The sequence below is a fragment of the Cebidichthys violaceus genome, unplaced genomic scaffold (assembly GCF_023349555.1).
Source record: "Cebidichthys violaceus isolate CVI_PGR_0920_01 unplaced genomic scaffold, fCebVio1.0.p SCAF_5, whole genome shotgun sequence".
Taxonomy (NCBI): Eukaryota; Metazoa; Chordata; class Actinopteri; order Perciformes; family Stichaeidae; genus Cebidichthys; species Cebidichthys violaceus.
Genome location: NW_027176705.1, coordinates 4,104,530 through 4,122,210, shown reverse-complemented (window position 1 = coordinate 4,122,210; position 17,681 = coordinate 4,104,530). Strand labels below are relative to the sequence as shown.

The window sequence follows — 17,681 nt, the reverse complement described above, 5'->3', positions numbered from 1 at the left end:
ACATTCTCGTTAAGGCTTCATGATCTCCAGAGGGAGAAAACAGGCACAGATGATCTGATGTTCTCTGCTGGGGGGGGGGGGCACATGCCACTGCCTGCACCTGTGCGCTAACTGACTCCACATATCAGGGTGTATCATGAAATGAGATATGACTATGTAAGTCTGCGGTTCCTGGAATACGCTGCAAAATGTAAAAACATAGTGCTGCCTTTATTTATTGTGTCTACTCACATAGTTCACAAGTTGGCTGTCGTGACTCCCATGAGTTTACACTCCACACTCCACAGCCTTCAAGCACAAAGGGAGCCTTTACTTTACCTATACATTGACTGTATCATTAGTGATGCTCATGAGCAATGATCTAGTAAAACAATGGGTTTGCTCCAGAAAGGGACATCACTTTAAATGAAGTGGTGTGCTTTCAGAAAGAATTGAAGATACACACAGCATTTGTTTGTGCAACTAAAACAGGAGCTATTTCCTTCTCCCTCTGCATGGGCCCCCATGAGGAGGAGAGGGGAGAGCGAGTGGTCAACAGAGGACCTTCTAGGAGCAGCTGAATACCAGAGGAGCCGACAGGTATGTACATATTGGAATGTGCTTCTCAGCCACACCTGTGGGGAACACACCCGCCAAGCCTGGCCTCTCTCATCCCACTGGCTGATCTTCCCATGATTGACAACTGGAAGAACTATTTGGCTCCAGTCCACAAGAGCCAGGGGGCAGGTATGGCGAGTTGTGAGCGTTAACCAATGGCAGCAGAGAAATCCCTCCGAGCCAGGCGGGGCTGCAGTGAAATAAAACTCATCAATGGGGTGTGTCTCAAAAGTTTGTCAGCAGTCAAACAGCGAGGGGCCACTGCTGCAGGAACCCACTCTGACTGGTTAAAGCTTAACCAGTTCCTTGCTGCATGAGGATCTGAGCGGTTTTCAGCTGGCAGAGATGGTAGAAAAAGAGACGGGTTTACCTCTTCTGTGACCGTAGGATGGAAGTGAAAACAATACAGATCTCATCTGCTCTGACTTCGAAACTCCTCTCTTTGGACCAGGAGGACCAGGACCTCGAGGAAAGGGACGGCAGTTCCAGGCTGTCCATGGATGGCGACTTTTTAAACCTTTCAGGACTCTCACTTTTGTCCCTGAAACAATAGGTCCTCATCACAGTTTGCTAGAGACTGTAACAATTGTTGTAGTACTGTGGTCGCTCACATCTCCTTATCACTTTTCCAGCCCAGCTATAGATTCTGTATCCGTTGGACGGAGAACTGATAAGGGCATGTGCATGACATTACCTACAGACACTGCAAGGGACAACATCTGAGTCAGAGAGCCTTGGGGTAATTCAGTCAGTCAATGTTTTTATTAGCTTTTGTGCTTTAGTTGTTTGCTTTTGCTACTATTTTCATTCAGAGGGAATTCATTGCATTTTGAAATAAGAGCTGTGTGTGAAGTTTGTAAGTGACTAACACTAACATTTAGGTTGCATTGTAATCTTATGATTTGTTTATAATGAAATGATCTTATGTCCTTTTTAGATGATTTAGTGCTGGACACATTGGGTTGTACTTTACACCCATGGATTGAAAAGAGTAAAGTTGGTTTTGTGCTTCTGTCCCATAAAATGAGAGACAGCAGAATATTCCCTTCGGGCAGCTCTGAGCACACCTGTTTTTCAGTCATATTTATGACATATGTATGACGGAAAACGACCATCTTTGTCAGGTGTGGCTTCAGGCAAGATTTTTATTTATTTTTTTATTAAAAAAAGTTAGTTAAAGTGTCTTGACATTATCAGTATGATCCATATAGATTAAAAACAGTTTATACATCAGGAGGAGTATGTAGCATGTAAAATCAGTTCTCCTGACATTCATTTTAGAAACCAGCAAGATAAAAGTGAACTCGAACACCTTGACATGATACAGCATGACATAATCATGATGATGCAAATGGTGAACTTGAATACAGAAATTAGGTGAGTAATTTATGCTACATGCCAACTTACTGACATGATTTTCACACCTACAAACATGCAGCCTTGGTATTTCTGTTCTTACTTTCCACTCACTGAATGGATAGTTTAAAATTGTTGTGGATATTTTTTTTCTTCATTTACAGCCATCAATCTTCCATAAATATATATCTAAGAGTTCAAGTTACAACACCTACTAGTAAATAACTGCCTTAAAGTAATAATTTTTAAATCAGACATTTATTGCAGAAATTATTACATTGCTGATGGTTTCCTGTTGTACACTTTGTTCTTTTTGAGTTTGTTCGGATAACCTAGGTACAAAGTTGAATTCTCTCATCAAAGAATAAAAGCAACAAACCTTGATACACAAACAAACAGCATCCACACACACACACACACACACACACACACACACACACACACACACACACACACACACACACACACACACAGGAGGGCACTGAGTAAGCTGACGAGTCTTCTGGATCTACTGGCTGCTTCCTAACTGCTCTCCCCTGAGGGGTCCACTCCCTCTCCACACCTGGTGAAGGATCCTCTCTCTTCTGAAGTGCAACAATCTTTTCACCTTTGCCAACACAAAAAGGTCACTTCCAAGCATTCATACAACAATTCACTACTACGACGACAGTCTAACGCTTCAAACTGTACGCAAATAGGCTGTCTTCTACCTTTCCTTGTAGTTCTTAGGAAAATGTAGCATTGTTTTATATGTTTTCTATTAATGTTCTGCATTGCATTTGTCACAGAATTAATCCTAAAAAATACACAATCATTTTACTGTATGTTGGCAATTGTTGCAATGAATATAAGCAGCAGTTTGAAGTCTTAAAAGTCTTAGACATTTTAGAATTCCAAATAAAAAAATTAAATAAAAATGTTAAAAAAGCAATTGCTCATCCTTTCTACTTTACCGGACGAAGCGCTTTAACATTTGCCGCTTATTTGCCGATTCACACACTGATAAGAGTGGAGCTGCCATGCAAGGCCTTGGCCTGCTCATCAGGAGCAACTTGGGGTTCAGTCTCTTGCTCACTTCAATATGCGAACAGAAAGAGCCGGGGGTCGAACAATCAGCCTTGTGATTAAAGGACAACCCGCTCTTTCTCCTGAGCATCAGCCGCCCCCAAATGCATACAACCAGATGACAATCAGCCAAAATGGTCAATTAAAAAGCAAGCATTGCCTCATTTTGATAAGCACATAACAGCATAACACAGATATAAAGCTCAACATAATAAATGCATAATTTTTCATAATATAAAGATGAAGCAATAAACCTAAGTTTAAATATCCACACAACTGACTGGAGTCTGATATTAAATAGTGCAAAACTTTGGCAGCAAATCTTTCAGACCCAAATCAGGTCATTATTAATGCAATGCCCCTACCCAATAGAATAGATAATAAAATAATTTGCTGTGGTTAATTCACCCGTGTAAACAGGGCAGCTGACTCCAGCAGTAGGAGCAGGCTGTTGTGTTTAAGCCAGACCAACCATGGAAGCACTGAGGTCCCACAGCTTCTTGGCTGCAGCATCATCCAGGGCCTGTGGTGCCGGCTTTTTGGGGGCACAGTCACTGCATGAGGAAATAAAATAGGGGGAGAAGAGTCTAAGAGTCTGATACAGCATTCTGATAATCTAAACTGATGAACTGATGCTATTGCTAATAGTCATAAATTATTATTTAATTGGCATTCTCTGCAATTGTACAATTGGCAGAGAAAAAACAACTGAATTCCAGACAACTGCAAACATGAACTCAGTTAATAAAGTTCATCTTCACAGTCCAGGGGGTGTTATTGCAGATGTACTTGCCTGTAATAGAGGCCACTGGAGTTGGCCTGGCTCTCGTCCACAGCACAGTAGATGCTGGTCTGAGCTCCAGCATAGGGACTTTTGATCAGCATGAGGAGTGGCATCAATATGATCCTCTGCCACAGAGCTAAAGTAGGGAACAAGTGGCGGCCCAACTCGGTGCGGATGACACCAGGGTGAAGACTGTACACTGTCACACCAGTGTCTAATGAAAGGGAGAGAGAGCCATCAAATCAAATACAAAGCATGACACACCATAGGGCCATTTAGACAGGAACACCAAAGCAAAAACAAAAGATACAGAGATTCAGACTTTATGTTAATTTAAGAAAATTAAAAAACTGGGACAGTGTGAGGTGATTTTTTTCCCCAACAATTTAACCCTCCACTGTATCTGATTGATAATAACTTTTTTGAACAACAGCATATTAGTGCAACGTAGCATGCATTGGACCCTACCTTGCATTCTGGAAGCCAGTTCTCTGCAGAAGAGCACATTGGCCAGTTTGCTTTGCCTGTAGCTTTCCTCGCGATGGTAGTCTTTATCAAGGTTGATGTCATCAAAGTTTATGCTGCCTGCAAGAAACAATCCAGTGTAGTCCTTAAGCAGAAATTACCTTTTAAAATCCAGTCATGTAAATTGTATCTGTCATATCCAATCAAAGTGTAATATCACTAAGAGTGGTGTAAAACATCAGAGATGCAATTTCTCACTATAAAGTAGATTTGATGGAGAAAAACTACAAAGTATCGTCTTTACCTTTCTCGTGTGCCAGACTGGAGACGATGACAATGCGACTTGGAGTTGACTTCTTCAGCAGGTCAAGAAGACAGTTGGTCAGGAGAAAATGTCCCAAGTGGTTGACACCAAACTGCATTTCAAAGCCATCTTCAGTCTTCCACTTTGGACACATCATGACACCTAAAAATCAACAGATAAACGTAACATAAAAACTTAATATACAACCTCTTGGTCCACCATCAGTTGACCCCAAACTGAGGGGACTTTTTGGTCTAAAAACACTGAGAGGATAAGTTAATAAATACAGCCAGCTCAAGTTCAGCCATAAAAATCAGCCGCTCATATGAAACACATAGGATGCTTTTTTTTATCCCACTTAATTTTGATACAGGTTTTTAAGCTGTGATGTGTTTTTTAAAAGTGCAAAATCAAACAATATGTCATGAAGTTTGCACATATTCTGCCCCCCACCCCAAGTAGCTCCGCTTGCACCTATACATGTATTAGTACTGTGTTACTTTTCCTGCAGTGAATTCCACATACCTGCGTTGTTGATGAGGATGTCCAAACGTTGCTCATTCTCCTGGACATCTCTGGCCAGGTCCCTGACAGACTGAAGTGACGTGAGGTCCAGTTTCTTTACCACCACGTTGCCGTTGCCACTCTGCTGCCGGATCTCGTCAGCCGCAATGCAGGCTCTGGTCATGTCTCTGCAGGCTAGGATCACTCTGGCTCCTTGACATAATAAGAAACAGCGTCAGTGTGTTCAAGTGTTAAACAGCACTAGTGGTAGTAAGGAATTAGTAGTCAAGGTAAGCAGGGAATTTAGGTCAATCCAAAGCCACTCTAAAGATAGTAACAAAGTGTTGCACAAAAAAACGACAAAACATAACAACTAACAACATTTACAGAAGGTGAGGGTCTTACCTCGCTTGGCCATATCCAGGGCCGTCTCCTTCCCAATGCCAGTGTTGGCTCCTGTGATCAGGACTGTTTTCCCATCCAGTCTGACCTTGCTCCGACACACTCCCCCAGCCATCCACCTGCGCAAGGCCAGTATGCCTGCCCCTGACAGAAAAACAAACGTTAACTTTAATATCAAATGCAGTGTAATATACTTTGTTGTGGTTATCAATTTTTTATTTCCCCTATGGTTTATTTCTTTATATTCTTGGTTCTTGTCAATGTGACATGAAAAGCTGTTGGTAAAACACATTCCCTTGCAGGAGAATACATATATCGAATTTAACTCCTGCTTTGGTGTTTCAGATACGGCTCGACATCCAAAGAGATTAAAATAGGTGTATTTATACATTTATGACAATAATACTAAAACTACTTTATATTTGTGAAATACTTCACTATTCTGATTCAAGTAGCTATTCCACTGACAATTCACAAACTGAGCAGCAGTCATGATGAAATAAACTGGTTCTGCCTGACTGATGTGTTAGAGTTTATACCATTACTTACATTATCAGCAGGTAGTAATGATCACCCGCCCTTGCGCTGACATTTAAGGAAACTCAGCATACACAATATCCTTCTGATAAAATAATGTATTTACCTGCAACAAAAGCAACAGCGAGACCGGTCGCGTGCCTCTCTACAAAATACCCCATTGTCTCTGCGTAGTTTTGCATAATTTAGCCTGTTAATTATTAACCAACTTAAATAACTGTAAGCTTCAGTGGAAAAATAATCACAAGAATCACAAATTAATAGTAAACACTGTCCCGTTAAGAATAACACCACGCTCCTCGTTGGATGAAATCACATCAAATGCTATCAAACTGTATAAAAAGGTGATCATGTTCTTCCTAAAGACAACTCCCTGTGGGGAAGTGAAGGCGTGCACCTACTGGGATTTTCAGAATAAGACTCTTGTTTAAGTTGTACCTTTTGTTGACACGGTAACTTGTTGTAGTTTATGACATAAACTGCTGCTGCTTTGTCTCTGTTCACAATGAAAATAAAATGACAGGCCCAAGGAAATGAAAGCAGCCTATCGTCACCCGTAGTGTTCACTTCTACAGTCACCTGTATTGAGGACATATTTTAGATTTTCATTCATTTTATCAAATAAATTACAGGAGATCATTCCTGCCCACTGCAATACGACTTTATAATAAATCACCTCTGGCTAAATCAATCCCACAACTATAACACTGTTGTTGTTGTTGTTGTTGTTGTTTTTGTTGTTTGTTTGTTAAATCTTTGTACTATTGTTTAGTTAGTTAATTTAATATAATTCTATTTTATTGTATATAATTGTGCATTTTTTATATTAAATATGTTTTACTCTGTTATTTGTATTGCTTTGCTTTACCTGTACCAATAAATGCTGCTGTAGCAAAAATAATAATAATTGCGGGATTAATAAAGCACCTATACAATCTATCTAATCTAATCTATCTAATCTAAAATGAATCATATTGTATTAATTGTTCTTTATTTGATACGACTGGGAAATTTAATTTGTCAAAACAACAGTGGTGGAAAGTAACTATTTACTCAAGTACTGTACCCAAATACAATGTTGAGGTACTTGTGCTTCACTTCAGTATTTCAATGTTGTGCTACTTTATACATCCACTCCACTACTGATGCAAATACTCTTCACTACAATTATTGAACTGCTTTACTGTTTCAATTTAAGACTACATGCAAAACATGATCAGTTTGTGAAATAAAATCTAATTTTATAGGTTAAACAAACCAACAGCATGTTTATCTGTAAATGCATTACATATATGTATGTACTTTTGGTTAAATAGATTTTAAATGCAGGATACATTTTTCGGAATCCTTAAAAATAACTAAATAAATAAACAAATAACTCATTAATAGACTTTTTTTTTTTTTTTTATATTTTACTTCATAAAATGTGGTGGTTTTTTTGTAAAAGCAAAAGTAATGTGTGTGCTGCCTTACTTGAATTTACTTACTTATATACTTGAAAAATTGGCATTTATTTTGAAAACTGAACTTCATGACGGTTGGTGCTCTGCTCCTCTGATTGGATTAGATAAACGGCTCTGGCTCTGACAGCGGTGTAGATGTATCGCAACAATGTGTCGTCTCGTGGTTTTAACTTGTTTAAAAACAGGTTGACTCACATTTAGAGTTACAGTGTGTCTTCTTTGACAATATTTTTAAGCGTGATAACATTGGGCTTGTTTATTTTTACATAAAATAAACAAACCTGCCCCGGAAGTTATTCGTGCTCGTGCCACGTCAGAGCTACAAACCTGTTAGCATCACTGCTAACCAAGTGCTACACTGTCTGTAGGTTTCAGCTGTTTCTTCTCGCTCTCACGATGCTGTGCCTGGGACTGAGCTGTCTGCTGCTGCATGTGTTTGTGGTGTTTGGGACCGAGCTCACATTTGAGCTCTCTGACAACGAAAAGCAATGTTTTTACGAGGAACTAGACAAAGACGTGAAGTTTGAAATAGACTTCCAAGTAAGTTACTCTGAAAAAAGCCTCATCACTTGCACAAGTGTGTGTTCACAAGATGCTGCATAAGTTATATGTATATTTTAAGCTAGTAAATTGTTCTGTCTCTCGTTCTGGTTCTTATCATTTCAAAATGTCCATTTGCCAACTTAATTTGAGTCCTCATTAATTCCTTTACCTGTAGTTTATCACACGCTTAAACTCAGTAAAAAATGCTCTCGTGAAATGTGTTCTCTTACCAAAAGTAACCACCTAACTGGTTTGCTCTATTTGCTGCACAACCAGTATGAGCCGGTTCAACCTTGCACAATCCATATGTCACAACAAAACATCATGTTACAATGGTACAACTATTTTGGAATGCATATGTTCTGTCATCCACATGTTTATATGAGTCTTTTCTTTTCTTTCAGGTCATTGCAGGAGGCAACTATGATGTGGACTGCTTCGTCACCGATCCTCTTAACAATGTCTTGTATAATGAGAAGAAGAAGCAGTATGACAGCTTCTCTCACACCACAGCTATGGTGGGGGTCTACAAGGTCTGCTTCAGCAATGAGTTCTCCACTTTTACACATAAAACTGTATACCTGGATTTCCGCCACGGAAATGAGGAACCTCTCATTCAGACCATGACTGGAAATACAGCGCTGACTCAAGTAAGTCTGCTCACACTCTGTCTGCTGCAGTGGAAACCATTCAAAGGGACACTGACACCTAAAGTGTTCAGAGAACCACACAATCACATGTTTTGCCTTTTAAGTTAGGGTTATGGATTTGTTTTTATACTTTATAGTCTTATTTCCTGATTTTGAAACACTTGCAAACACTTCTGGTAGACAGGCACACAGAAAACTAACATAGACAAGAAGAAAACTACAATTCATATGTCCACATTTAGAGTATGAGCCAGGTTAAAGAGACACTGTAGCGAAAACATTATTTGCCAATAATGGTGTCTTTTGTACGTTGGGCTAACTAATCAGCTGTCGAGGTGATTGCAAGTGCAGCAAAACCTTTGCTGTTTCATTGTCAGTTTAGTTTCAGAGGTGGGACAGTGTAAAGTCCACTAGGTGGAGCCAGAGATGTTCTAACTTGAGATGAAACTTAATATTTAAATGTACTCTCCTTACCCCACAATACCTAAAACATCCAGGTTTGTTAACGCCATCTTTTTAGTCTGTTTAAATTTTACACAAACTGGAGTCAGAAATGTCAAACATTGTCATAAATATTGCAGTTTCTATGCTTGACATCATTACAGTTTATCAGAACACAGAATAAAACTCAGATTCCCCTTATCAGCCCACATTTGTAGATCCCTAGTTATAGTGTATTTAATGCTATACTACATACAAGATTGTTTTACGTATATATTGTATTTTGGCCACTTCAAGTCCTGAGACATGTGGGAAATTGAAGTGAACCTGTTCAGGAGCAGTTTTGGCCATTTCCTGTGCTCGTGATTGATTTGCGTTGATCTTTCTACTTTCAGTTGGAGTCGTCTTGCGTCGCCATTCATGAGATCCTGAAGGTGGTGGTTGATTCACAGACATGGTACAGGCTAAGAGAGGCACATGACCGCACAAAAGCCGACCATCTCCTCGAGCGGGTCACCTACTGGTCCGTCGGAGAAACCGTCCTGCTGTTCGTTATCGGCGTCGGTCAAGTCATGTTGCTCAGGAGCTTCTTCAGTGAGAGGAAGGGCTCCGTGGCAGCCGCCACTTAGAACTCGTAGTGTTGATGTGCCCTCAGAAAGACAGGATGAACCTTGTCAATGTGAACACATAAGTGCGTCTGGAGATTAGCACACATCTTGTCGTATTTTCAGCGGACCTTTTTTGTTAAAAAGGATAGTTTGGGAAGCCTTTTCTATTTTTTTTTCCTGCTCACCAAGTGTCATACAAACTTGTGAGTGCCTTTTTTATGTCTGTGCTGATTTGTTGTTAACGAAATGTTTCGAGAAGAAATAACTCTTGTGCTTGTTGTGAAAATGAGATTGACACCTTTCAACCTTGCGCAGATTATTTATTATATTTTTCTAGTGCAACACAAAGCAGGTTCAGTTTGATATGTCTGTTAATAATAAGGACAGTCACAGGCTTTCTTCTGGATACTCAGTAATTACACAAGATGTTGTGGCAAATCAGTTACTGAATGTAGGTTGTTTTATAATGTGTATTATGTTTATTGTTACCTTAATTTATGTGCGGTGTAAGAGCTCTGTCTCCCTCATCCCCTTGTGTGCCTTAAGAAATCTTCTTTTAATTTCCCACCAAGTTGAAAGTTTACTATTTCTTTGTTAATTGGTCTGTTTCATGCCTTCCTGTTGCTGATTGGATTCTCAGTTTTCACTCTTGTGAATTATACATCCATGTTATTTTATAAAGAGATATGTTTAATGAACACTGTTAAGTGACCCAATTATTATGGCTTTTCTTTTTCAACAACAAAAAATATGCTTGCAGTCCTATTTTTTTTTTTTATCTGTAAAACCAGTCGACAGATTTCAATAAAATTGGGAAGAAAGCCATTTTTGGTAAAGATGAAAATCCAGTTTCTTAACATTGTCATATTATGATTCATATTTTGAGCAATTTTGTTATTTTCTGGCACACTGTGTATGGAAGTGCCAACTTAGATCCAGGTTCATGTAAAGTGTATTTTTAATTTTATTATTAAAATAAGTAGCTCAGATAATTGTGCCCCATTTTATAGGATTTTAAGCTATTTCTCACAGGTTTTTTTCTAACATGCAAAGAAGATTTTTCCCTAGATATGAATATCTTCTCTCTTTCCATACATTCACACACCTCATGCAACAGTTTGCAGTGATAGAAAGTACATTTACTCAAGTAATGTACTTGAGTACAATTGCGAGGTACTTGTATTTACCATTTCCATTTTCTGCTACTATATAATTCAACTCCACTCCTTTATTGATGGAAATATTGTACTTTTTACTACATTAATTTCATAATTTTGGTGGTAGCTCAGACCTCCTGGGCACTGTCGACGTGCCCTTGAGCAAGGTACCAAACATCCAAACTGCTCCTTGAGTTCTACATAGTAGCTGCCACTGCTGCTTCTACTAGGATGGGTTAAATGCAGTGGCTACATTTCACTGTGCTGTGGTGTACAATGTGTGATAAATAAAGTTGATTTCATTTTCTTTCTTTTTTTACATTTAACATAATTGAAGATGCTAATTACTTTGCAAGTTAATATTAAAAAACATAATCAACAAATACATTAGGTATTATTAAAGATTACGATAAAACTGTATTTATCTCCAGGGGGAAATTCACGAGCTATGCAGCAGTACATTAATTAAAATGAGTTCCACCATTACCAGCTGCAACATGAGCACTTTTACTTTTGGTACTTTACTTTACTTTCATATCGGCTACTTTGCATGAGTAACATTTTGAATGCTTTTACTTTCACTTTTTAATGGGGTATTTGTACACTGTGGTATAGCTAATTAAGTAAAACTATTTAAGTAGGCTACTTCCTCCACCACTGAAAGTGTGAGAAAACAAGCATACTTCCACCTTTACAGGCTGCTGTGAGGGTTAGGGAAAGAGGAAGAAAGAAGTAGGGTTGAAGTGACCTTAATGAACCCACACTGAACTCACCGTCGGCTACGTCAACGAGCATACTTCATTCTGATTGGACCGGAGCCGATTTTGCTGGCCAATCAGAGTAAAGCGTGTTCTATCCAAGCTGACGTGTGTTCACTACCGGGCTCTACCTGGGTGTCGTTCATTCATAAGTAAAAGAGGTTACTGTAACAGTGTCTGCGACAGTAATCAGTTCCTAGTAACCATGGCGGGTTACCTTAAAGCTCTGACGACTGTGACCAGAAGTACAGCCGCTGCACTGTCGCAAACCCCCGCTGTGCTCTCACCGGCCGCCGTCTGCCATCATAGCCTCCAACAGAGGAACTGTAAGTATTTTTAAGACATTTTTGGTGACGTTTAGAGTATTAATATGGTCACCTGGCTGTGTAACACAGAATGCGTGTTTTACGAATGAGCACTACTAAATGAATGGTCGGCATCAGTGGAAACCGGTAGCCTACGTGGTCGATCTTGCTGATTGGCAAAGTGCCATCACTGAATCATACATAAGATCCTGAAAACAGACTCAGTATTTTTGATTTGGCAACGAAATTGTAACGTATGAAGAACTCAAGGCAGAACAGAAAGTTAAAACAACACAATAATTGTTACAACAAGCTTTATCATGCTGAATACTGGATACAATGTGAAGAATAGAAGAGCAATTAGTTGTATAAATCTCCCAGGTGAAACCGTATATCTATTTAGACCTCAAGACATACTGGGCACTGCAAACACAAAGTAGTCTTATGAAGTCTATAATAAAGCTTGACATGTGAGTCCACCTGTGTGTGCCGGGTACAAAAAGGGCTTGCCAGGTAAAACCTGCTATCAAAGCGGTCATAAAATCCCAAGGGCACAATGCCTGGCAGAGTTCTCAGTAACTGTGTAACTACAGTAACCTAAGTTATGAAAGGGATATGACACCAAATGCAGGTGTGTCATCAGTTTGTTGTCTGGTGATCAGACAGTGTCACGGGTCATGTTAGAGATATTCTCCACTCGTTGGTGAGCTTTCTCACAGGGATGTGAGTTTAAAGGCTCCTTCCCAAACTGCAAAAGCCACAATTAATTCAGGAACCAAGACGTGTATACAAGGCAATGAAAACAATGAAAACATGCAAATTATGACAGTTTGAAAGTAATCCTCCAGCTAAGCGAATGTTAAGTTAACACAACGGAGCAGCAGTTTCGACTGTGGCAAACTTTAAATAATCTTTTTTTTAATTCTGTTTTTGTCAAGGATATATGTGTTTATGTTGGGTCAACATTTCAAGAAAATGCTTAATTTGACCAAATGTGTATGCTGATTTCCTGTCTGTTTTTGTTGTTTAAACATTAAAGTTATAAAAAATCTTTTCTTTTCTTTCTAACATTGTAAAACATGAATAACTTAAATTTTCAGATGCCACAAAGCGCATCAAGGCGGACCAGCCGGTGGTGGAGATGGACGGCGATGAGATGACTCGCATCATCTGGGAGTTCATCAAAGAGAAGGTTATTTAGACTTAAATTATTTAGACTTTCACTGTATAAAGAAACCGTAGGTCGCCTTTGAATGGGTTTAATGGGTTTTAATCATCAAAAAGACTGCATGTGTGCACGTTGTTTTTGTGTGGTTTCTGTGCAGTGTGTTGTCCTGGTGCAAGTAACACACCAACCTCTCTTCATGTGCAGCTCATCCTGCCCAACGTGGATGTTGAGCTGAAGTACTTTGACCTGGGTCTGCCCTACCGTGACCTGACAGACGACCAGGTCACAATCGACTCCGCTCTGGCAACGAAGAAATACAATGTGGCTGTCAAGTGTGCCACCATCACCCCCGACGAGGACCGAGTTGAGGGTGAGTTTGACTCATTGTGTTTAATTATATGCTACCTGTGCTATCTATACTATTCTAATTTTGTGTAGAACAACAGTTGTCGCGGCTTCCTCCTTCTTGCCTTCTGAAAGCCACTCTAGTAGAGATATATTTATATTCTCAACACTTTCTTTCAGGTTATTTTGGCTCGTCTCGTGCGGTTAATCAAGATAAATAAAGGTTGAAAGTAGGCCTCACAAAGATTAAATCCAAATAAAATGATAAGCAAACTTAAACCGTCTTGAGGGTTTACGTTACACGGATGAGAACTGTCCCTCGTCTGCGTCTCCAGCCTCAAATTGTTCTCCATTAATTGGCTAGAACTTGTGGGAATTGTAGCGCTGTAGTTTGGTCACCACAATTCTTTTGCATTGCAGTATAGTTCATTTTCAACCCATAGCTGCATTAGTAATACAATCAGTTGTATGTTAATAGGAATACATGTAATTGTACTTTTCCTTTTGGTTCTGTAGGAGTTCTTAACTGTTTTGGATCCGTTCTTTGGGTCTTCAAATTATAAAAAAATGTCAATGCATATTTTTTTCAGAGTTTAAGCTAAAGAAGATGTGGAAGAGTCCTAATGGAACCATCAGAAACATCTTGGGTGGCACCGTTTTCCGTGAGCCAATCCTCTGTAAAAACATTCCTCGTCTTGTGACCGGTTGGACACAAGCCATAACAATCGGCAGACACGCTTTTGGCGATCAGGTAAGGGATGCGAATGTGTGTTTTTTGCTCTTTCCAAAGATGCTCCCAAACTGACAGAGGAACAATCTGACATCCCAGGGTTGATATGTTTAATCTCACAGTACAGGGCCACAGACTTTGTTGTTGACCAGCCCGGCAAGTTCAAGATGGTGTTTGCCCCAGCCGATGGAAGCAAGCCGAAGGAGTGGGAGGTGTATGATTTTCCCGCTGGGGGCTGTGGGATGGGAATGTACAACACTGATGAGGTAAGAGAGGGCTTGTTGTTTCATTTATTTACATGAATTACTGTACAAAAAAAATAATTCAATGCAACATTATAAATGGTTAAAGCTAATTTGTTCCGAAATTGTTTTGGGGAGTGCATTGTTTTATATTTTTTGATGTAAAGTTCTGTGATGGGTTTAAAATCTGGACCTTATTATTCATTTTCATTGCACAGTCTATCAGTGGATTTGCTCACAGCTGCTTCCAGTATGCGATCCAGAAAAGGTGGCCTCTGTACATGAGCACCAAGAACACCATCCTCAAGGCCTACGACGGGCGCTTCAAAGACATCTTCCAAAACATCTTCGAGGAGTAAGATTCTGGACGTATGAGAAATCAGATGTAATGCATTGGGTTGTTCTATTACGTTGCTCAAGGAACGGACTCTTTAGCTGAGTCTTCGCAATTTCATGCTGTGATCAAACAAAGTCTCCAATTTGAATATGGAATGGTCAGGCCGCTGAATTTAACAGTCACTGTGAAGAAGACATAAGCAATTATTCTGTCTTTTTCAGGGAGTACCAGCCAGAGTTTGACAAGCTGAAGATCTGGTATGAGCACCGTCTTATTGACGACATGGTGGCCCAGGTCCTGAAGTCTTCTGGAGGATTTGTTTGGGCCTGCAAGAATTACGATGGAGATGTGCAGTCAGACATTCTGGCTCAGGGTTAGTGCGCCTTCCCTTTTTAAATGGTGGGACGGCAGTTGTTGTATTGCCCTGCTCGCATAGCGAAGGCCGCACAGTCAAAATGACAGATTATTTTATTATTTTTTACACCTCATGTTTCGTGTGTGGGCTTGTTTTTGTCAGTAGCGATTTCCTTGTGATGCCAGGTTTGTCTGTGTGTTGTGTCCAGGTTTTGGTTCTCTAGGTCTCATGACATCAGTACTTATGTGCCCTGACGGAAAGACTATCGAGGCCGAGGCCGCCCACGGCACTGTGACCAGGCACTACCGCGAACACCAGAGGGTAAGAGCCACCGGGTCACACCGCTGGGACGGTTTTTACTTTAGGACTCATTCAGGGCTGGGACTTGGTGTAAGGTTTGAGGTTAGTTTTAGGACAACGGTTGTGGTTGAAGTTGTGATTCTCCGCTTAAATTACCAACTCTCTTTAATTGTTAGAAGCCAGTGGAACGCAAACTGATCACACTACTGAGCTCTTGAAATTATAGAATTGCACTGAAATACCGGACCAAGGCTTTTTAAAATGTTTTTTATTTTTATTATTTTATCAGTATTCAATTGGAAGTGTTAATTGAGTGATTGCAATTTCATTCTGTTGAGTGAAAAGGGTAAAGGGGAGCATGATTATATGTTTAATTCTGTATGTTTGATAATAAATTGGGCTGAAATTGTGTCAATATGACTGTTGAATTTCAGAACCAAACTAAACTGAATTGCACTTTACAGGTGATTCAGTGTAGAAACTATTAAATACAGTTTTGCAGCTTGTTTAACATTTCTAGATCATTTTTGTCAGGTGAGTATACGTAGAGTATTTTCTCACAGACAAAAGTTATGAGGGTAACCATGGCTAAGTGGAGAGCAGGGCCGCCTTTCAATCAGAGTGTCGGCGGTTCAATCCCCGGCTCTGCTAGTCACATGTCAATGTGTCCTTGAGCAAGACACTTAACCCCAAAATTGCTCCCGTAGCTGCGTCTACGGTGTGTAGATAGAACTGAATTGTAAGTCGCTTTGGATAAAAGCGTCCGCTAAATGACTGTAATGTAATGTTATTTCTTTATGTTTTCAGCAGAACTACTATGAGTTTGAAAGCAGAAGTGATCAATGTCATTAATAGTAAATGCTGGTGCAGGTTATGTTGCAAGTCCTTTAGAATCATGCAGATGAGACTCACCATATTAAACCTTTTATATACCCAAGAAATCTACTCCATAAATCCATGGTGGGAGAGGCAGCAACGTTAACGACCCTATCACCAGGGGCATCAATGAACCTGAATGCAAAGCAACCACAAGACATGTTGACGTTTCTGTGACTAAACGTAGCTGTGTCCTCGCTTTGCAGGGAAAATCAACCAGCACCAACCCCATCGCGAGCATCTTTGCTTGGACCAGAGGACTGGAGCACCGAGGCAAACTGGACGGAAATCCTGATTTGATAAAGTGCGTTATCTGATGTCATTTACTCATACAGCATATGTTTACGCAATTTTACAGCGAAATAATGTGTCACTCTGCATTGTTGCTGTCCAGGTTCTGCCAGACGTTGGAACAAGTCTGTGTGACAACTGTGGAAAATGGTGTGATGACCAAGGACCTTGCTGGCTGCATCCATGGCTTGGCCAAGTAGGTTTACATTTTTAGATCCCTCAGTAATGCTATGTGTTTTTAGGCAACCTTTACCAATGTTTTAACATATGGACAGATTGTCATAATGCATTACAAATTAAACCCCTGCACTTTATCTTTATCTTGCAGCTGCAAGCTGAATGAACATTATGTGAACACATCAGACTTCATGGATGCTATCAGGACCAACTTGGACAAAGTTCTGAGCAAATGAAGAGCAATTGGAAGATACACTTACCAACGTAGAAAAAACCCCAAACGTTTTTTAGCCACTTTTTATCCTTCATTTGAACAAATCTTTGTATCCAATTTTGAAGAAACCAATTTTTCTATTTTTGTGCCATTTTTGTATAGCTCACTGAAACATAACTGTGCTCATGGTCCCCTGCCTTTCCTTTTGCCAAATGTCCAGTTATGCATTGCACAATTTAAGTGATTCTACTGTATGAATCAATACCAATGCTATTGTTAACACAGTGTTCCCTGAAGATACCTTCTCATTTAATTACAAGGTATCTTCAGGGACTAGTGTGTGTAAAAAGTGGTGACTCAATAAATTCCAGTGTATGGAGTTACCTAATTCTGCTTGGATGTAATTGTGTTCTTATCTTCATCAGCAACACTGTTCAGTGCTGTTAACCTGAACATAGGAGCAGAAAACGCACAATTATTTTGGAGGGGTGATTAGATACATTTTCCAAATCCTCTGTACTATGATGATGCTCACCAATTGAATCAGTTATTGATGGGTGCAGAACAGCTGAGGCTTACTGCAGTAGGACAATTCAGATTGTGTCAGGTAAATTGTCAATCACACCTGAATTTACCTTCAAACTATGCATCTGTTAATCTAGGTTACCTGGTTTTCACTGTTATCCCGGATAACAATCAAGTAGACT

At 39.8% G+C, this 17,681-nt stretch overlaps 3 protein-coding genes across 4 annotated transcripts; 2 read left to right on the top strand and 1 right to left on the bottom strand.

The window, feature by feature from the left end:
• Positions 1-2,192: 2,192 nt before the first annotated feature.
• Positions 2,193-6,388, bottom strand: si:ch211-107o10.3 (uncharacterized protein LOC407663 homolog). 2 transcript variants are annotated; one of them, XM_068730764.1, is made up of 7 exons: positions 6,121-6,388; positions 5,481-5,621; positions 5,097-5,288; positions 4,572-4,733; positions 4,271-4,387; positions 3,812-4,016; positions 2,193-3,572 (listed from the first exon to the last, which is right to left on the bottom strand). In XM_068730764.1, exons 1-7 carry the CDS (start codon positions 6,194-6,196, stop codon positions 3,476-3,478), a joined length of 990 nt encoding a protein of 329 aa, XP_068586865.1. In that variant the 5' UTR covers positions 6,197-6,388; the 3' UTR covers positions 2,193-3,475. The 2 variants fall into 2 exon arrangements, with proteins under 2 accessions (XP_068586865.1, XP_068586866.1); XM_068730765.1 differs by lacking the exon at positions 6,121-6,388 and adding an exon at positions 6,027-6,113.
• A 1,224-nt stretch (positions 6,389-7,612) lies between these two features.
• On the top strand, positions 7,613-11,183 carry tmed3 (transmembrane p24 trafficking protein 3). Its single transcript, XM_068730442.1, has 3 exons — positions 7,613-8,017; positions 8,425-8,670; positions 9,507-11,183. The coding sequence occupies exons 1-3, from the start codon at positions 7,874-7,876 to the stop codon at positions 9,738-9,740; spliced, it is 624 nt and encodes a 207-aa protein (XP_068586543.1). The 5' UTR covers positions 7,613-7,873; the 3' UTR covers positions 9,741-11,183.
• Positions 11,184-11,765: 582 nt separating this feature from the next.
• Positions 11,766-17,362, top strand: LOC137887447 (isocitrate dehydrogenase [NADP], mitochondrial-like). The gene is made up of 11 exons (XM_068730441.1): positions 11,766-11,960; positions 13,040-13,131; positions 13,312-13,477; positions 14,043-14,203; positions 14,305-14,448; positions 14,643-14,779; positions 14,983-15,134; positions 15,325-15,437; positions 16,499-16,596; positions 16,687-16,779; positions 16,912-17,362. The coding sequence occupies exons 1-11, from the start codon at positions 11,840-11,842 to the stop codon at positions 16,994-16,996; spliced, it is 1,362 nt and encodes a 453-aa protein (XP_068586542.1). The 5' UTR covers positions 11,766-11,839; the 3' UTR covers positions 16,997-17,362.
• The last annotated feature ends 319 nt before the right edge of the window (positions 17,363-17,681 follow it).

Excerpts from the sequence above, each read along its gene's own strand:
- LOC137887447 (XM_068730441.1), top strand. The coding sequence starts at position 11,840 with ATGGCGGGTTACCTTAAAGCTCTGACGACTGTGACCAGAAGTACAGCC. Across the intron at positions 14,204-14,304 it reads GACACGCTTTTGGCGATCAG|TACAGGGCCACAGACTTTGT; the intron begins GTAAGGGATGCG and ends TTAATCTCACAG. Across the intron at positions 16,597-16,686 it reads GGAAATCCTGATTTGATAAA|GTTCTGCCAGACGTTGGAAC; the intron begins GTGCGTTATCTG and ends GTTGCTGTCCAG.
- si:ch211-107o10.3 (XM_068730764.1), bottom strand. The coding sequence starts at position 6,196 with ATGCAAAACTACGCAGAGACAATGGGGTATTTTGTAGAGAGGCACGCG. Across the intron at positions 5,289-5,480 it reads CCTGGATATGGCCAAGCGAG|GAGCCAGAGTGATCCTAGCC; the intron begins GTAAGACCCTCA and ends TATTATGTCAAG. Across the intron at positions 3,573-3,811 it reads TCCAGTGGCCTCTATTACAG|TGACTGTGCCCCCAAAAAGC; the intron begins GCAAGTACATCT and ends TTCCTCATGCAG.
- tmed3 (XM_068730442.1), top strand. The coding sequence starts at position 7,874 with ATGCTGTGCCTGGGACTGAGCTGTCTGCTGCTGCATGTGTTTGTGGTG. Across the intron at positions 8,018-8,424 it reads AGTTTGAAATAGACTTCCAA|GTCATTGCAGGAGGCAACTA; the intron begins GTAAGTTACTCT and ends CTTTTCTTTCAG. Across the intron at positions 8,671-9,506 it reads GAAATACAGCGCTGACTCAA|TTGGAGTCGTCTTGCGTCGC; the intron begins GTAAGTCTGCTC and ends TTCTACTTTCAG.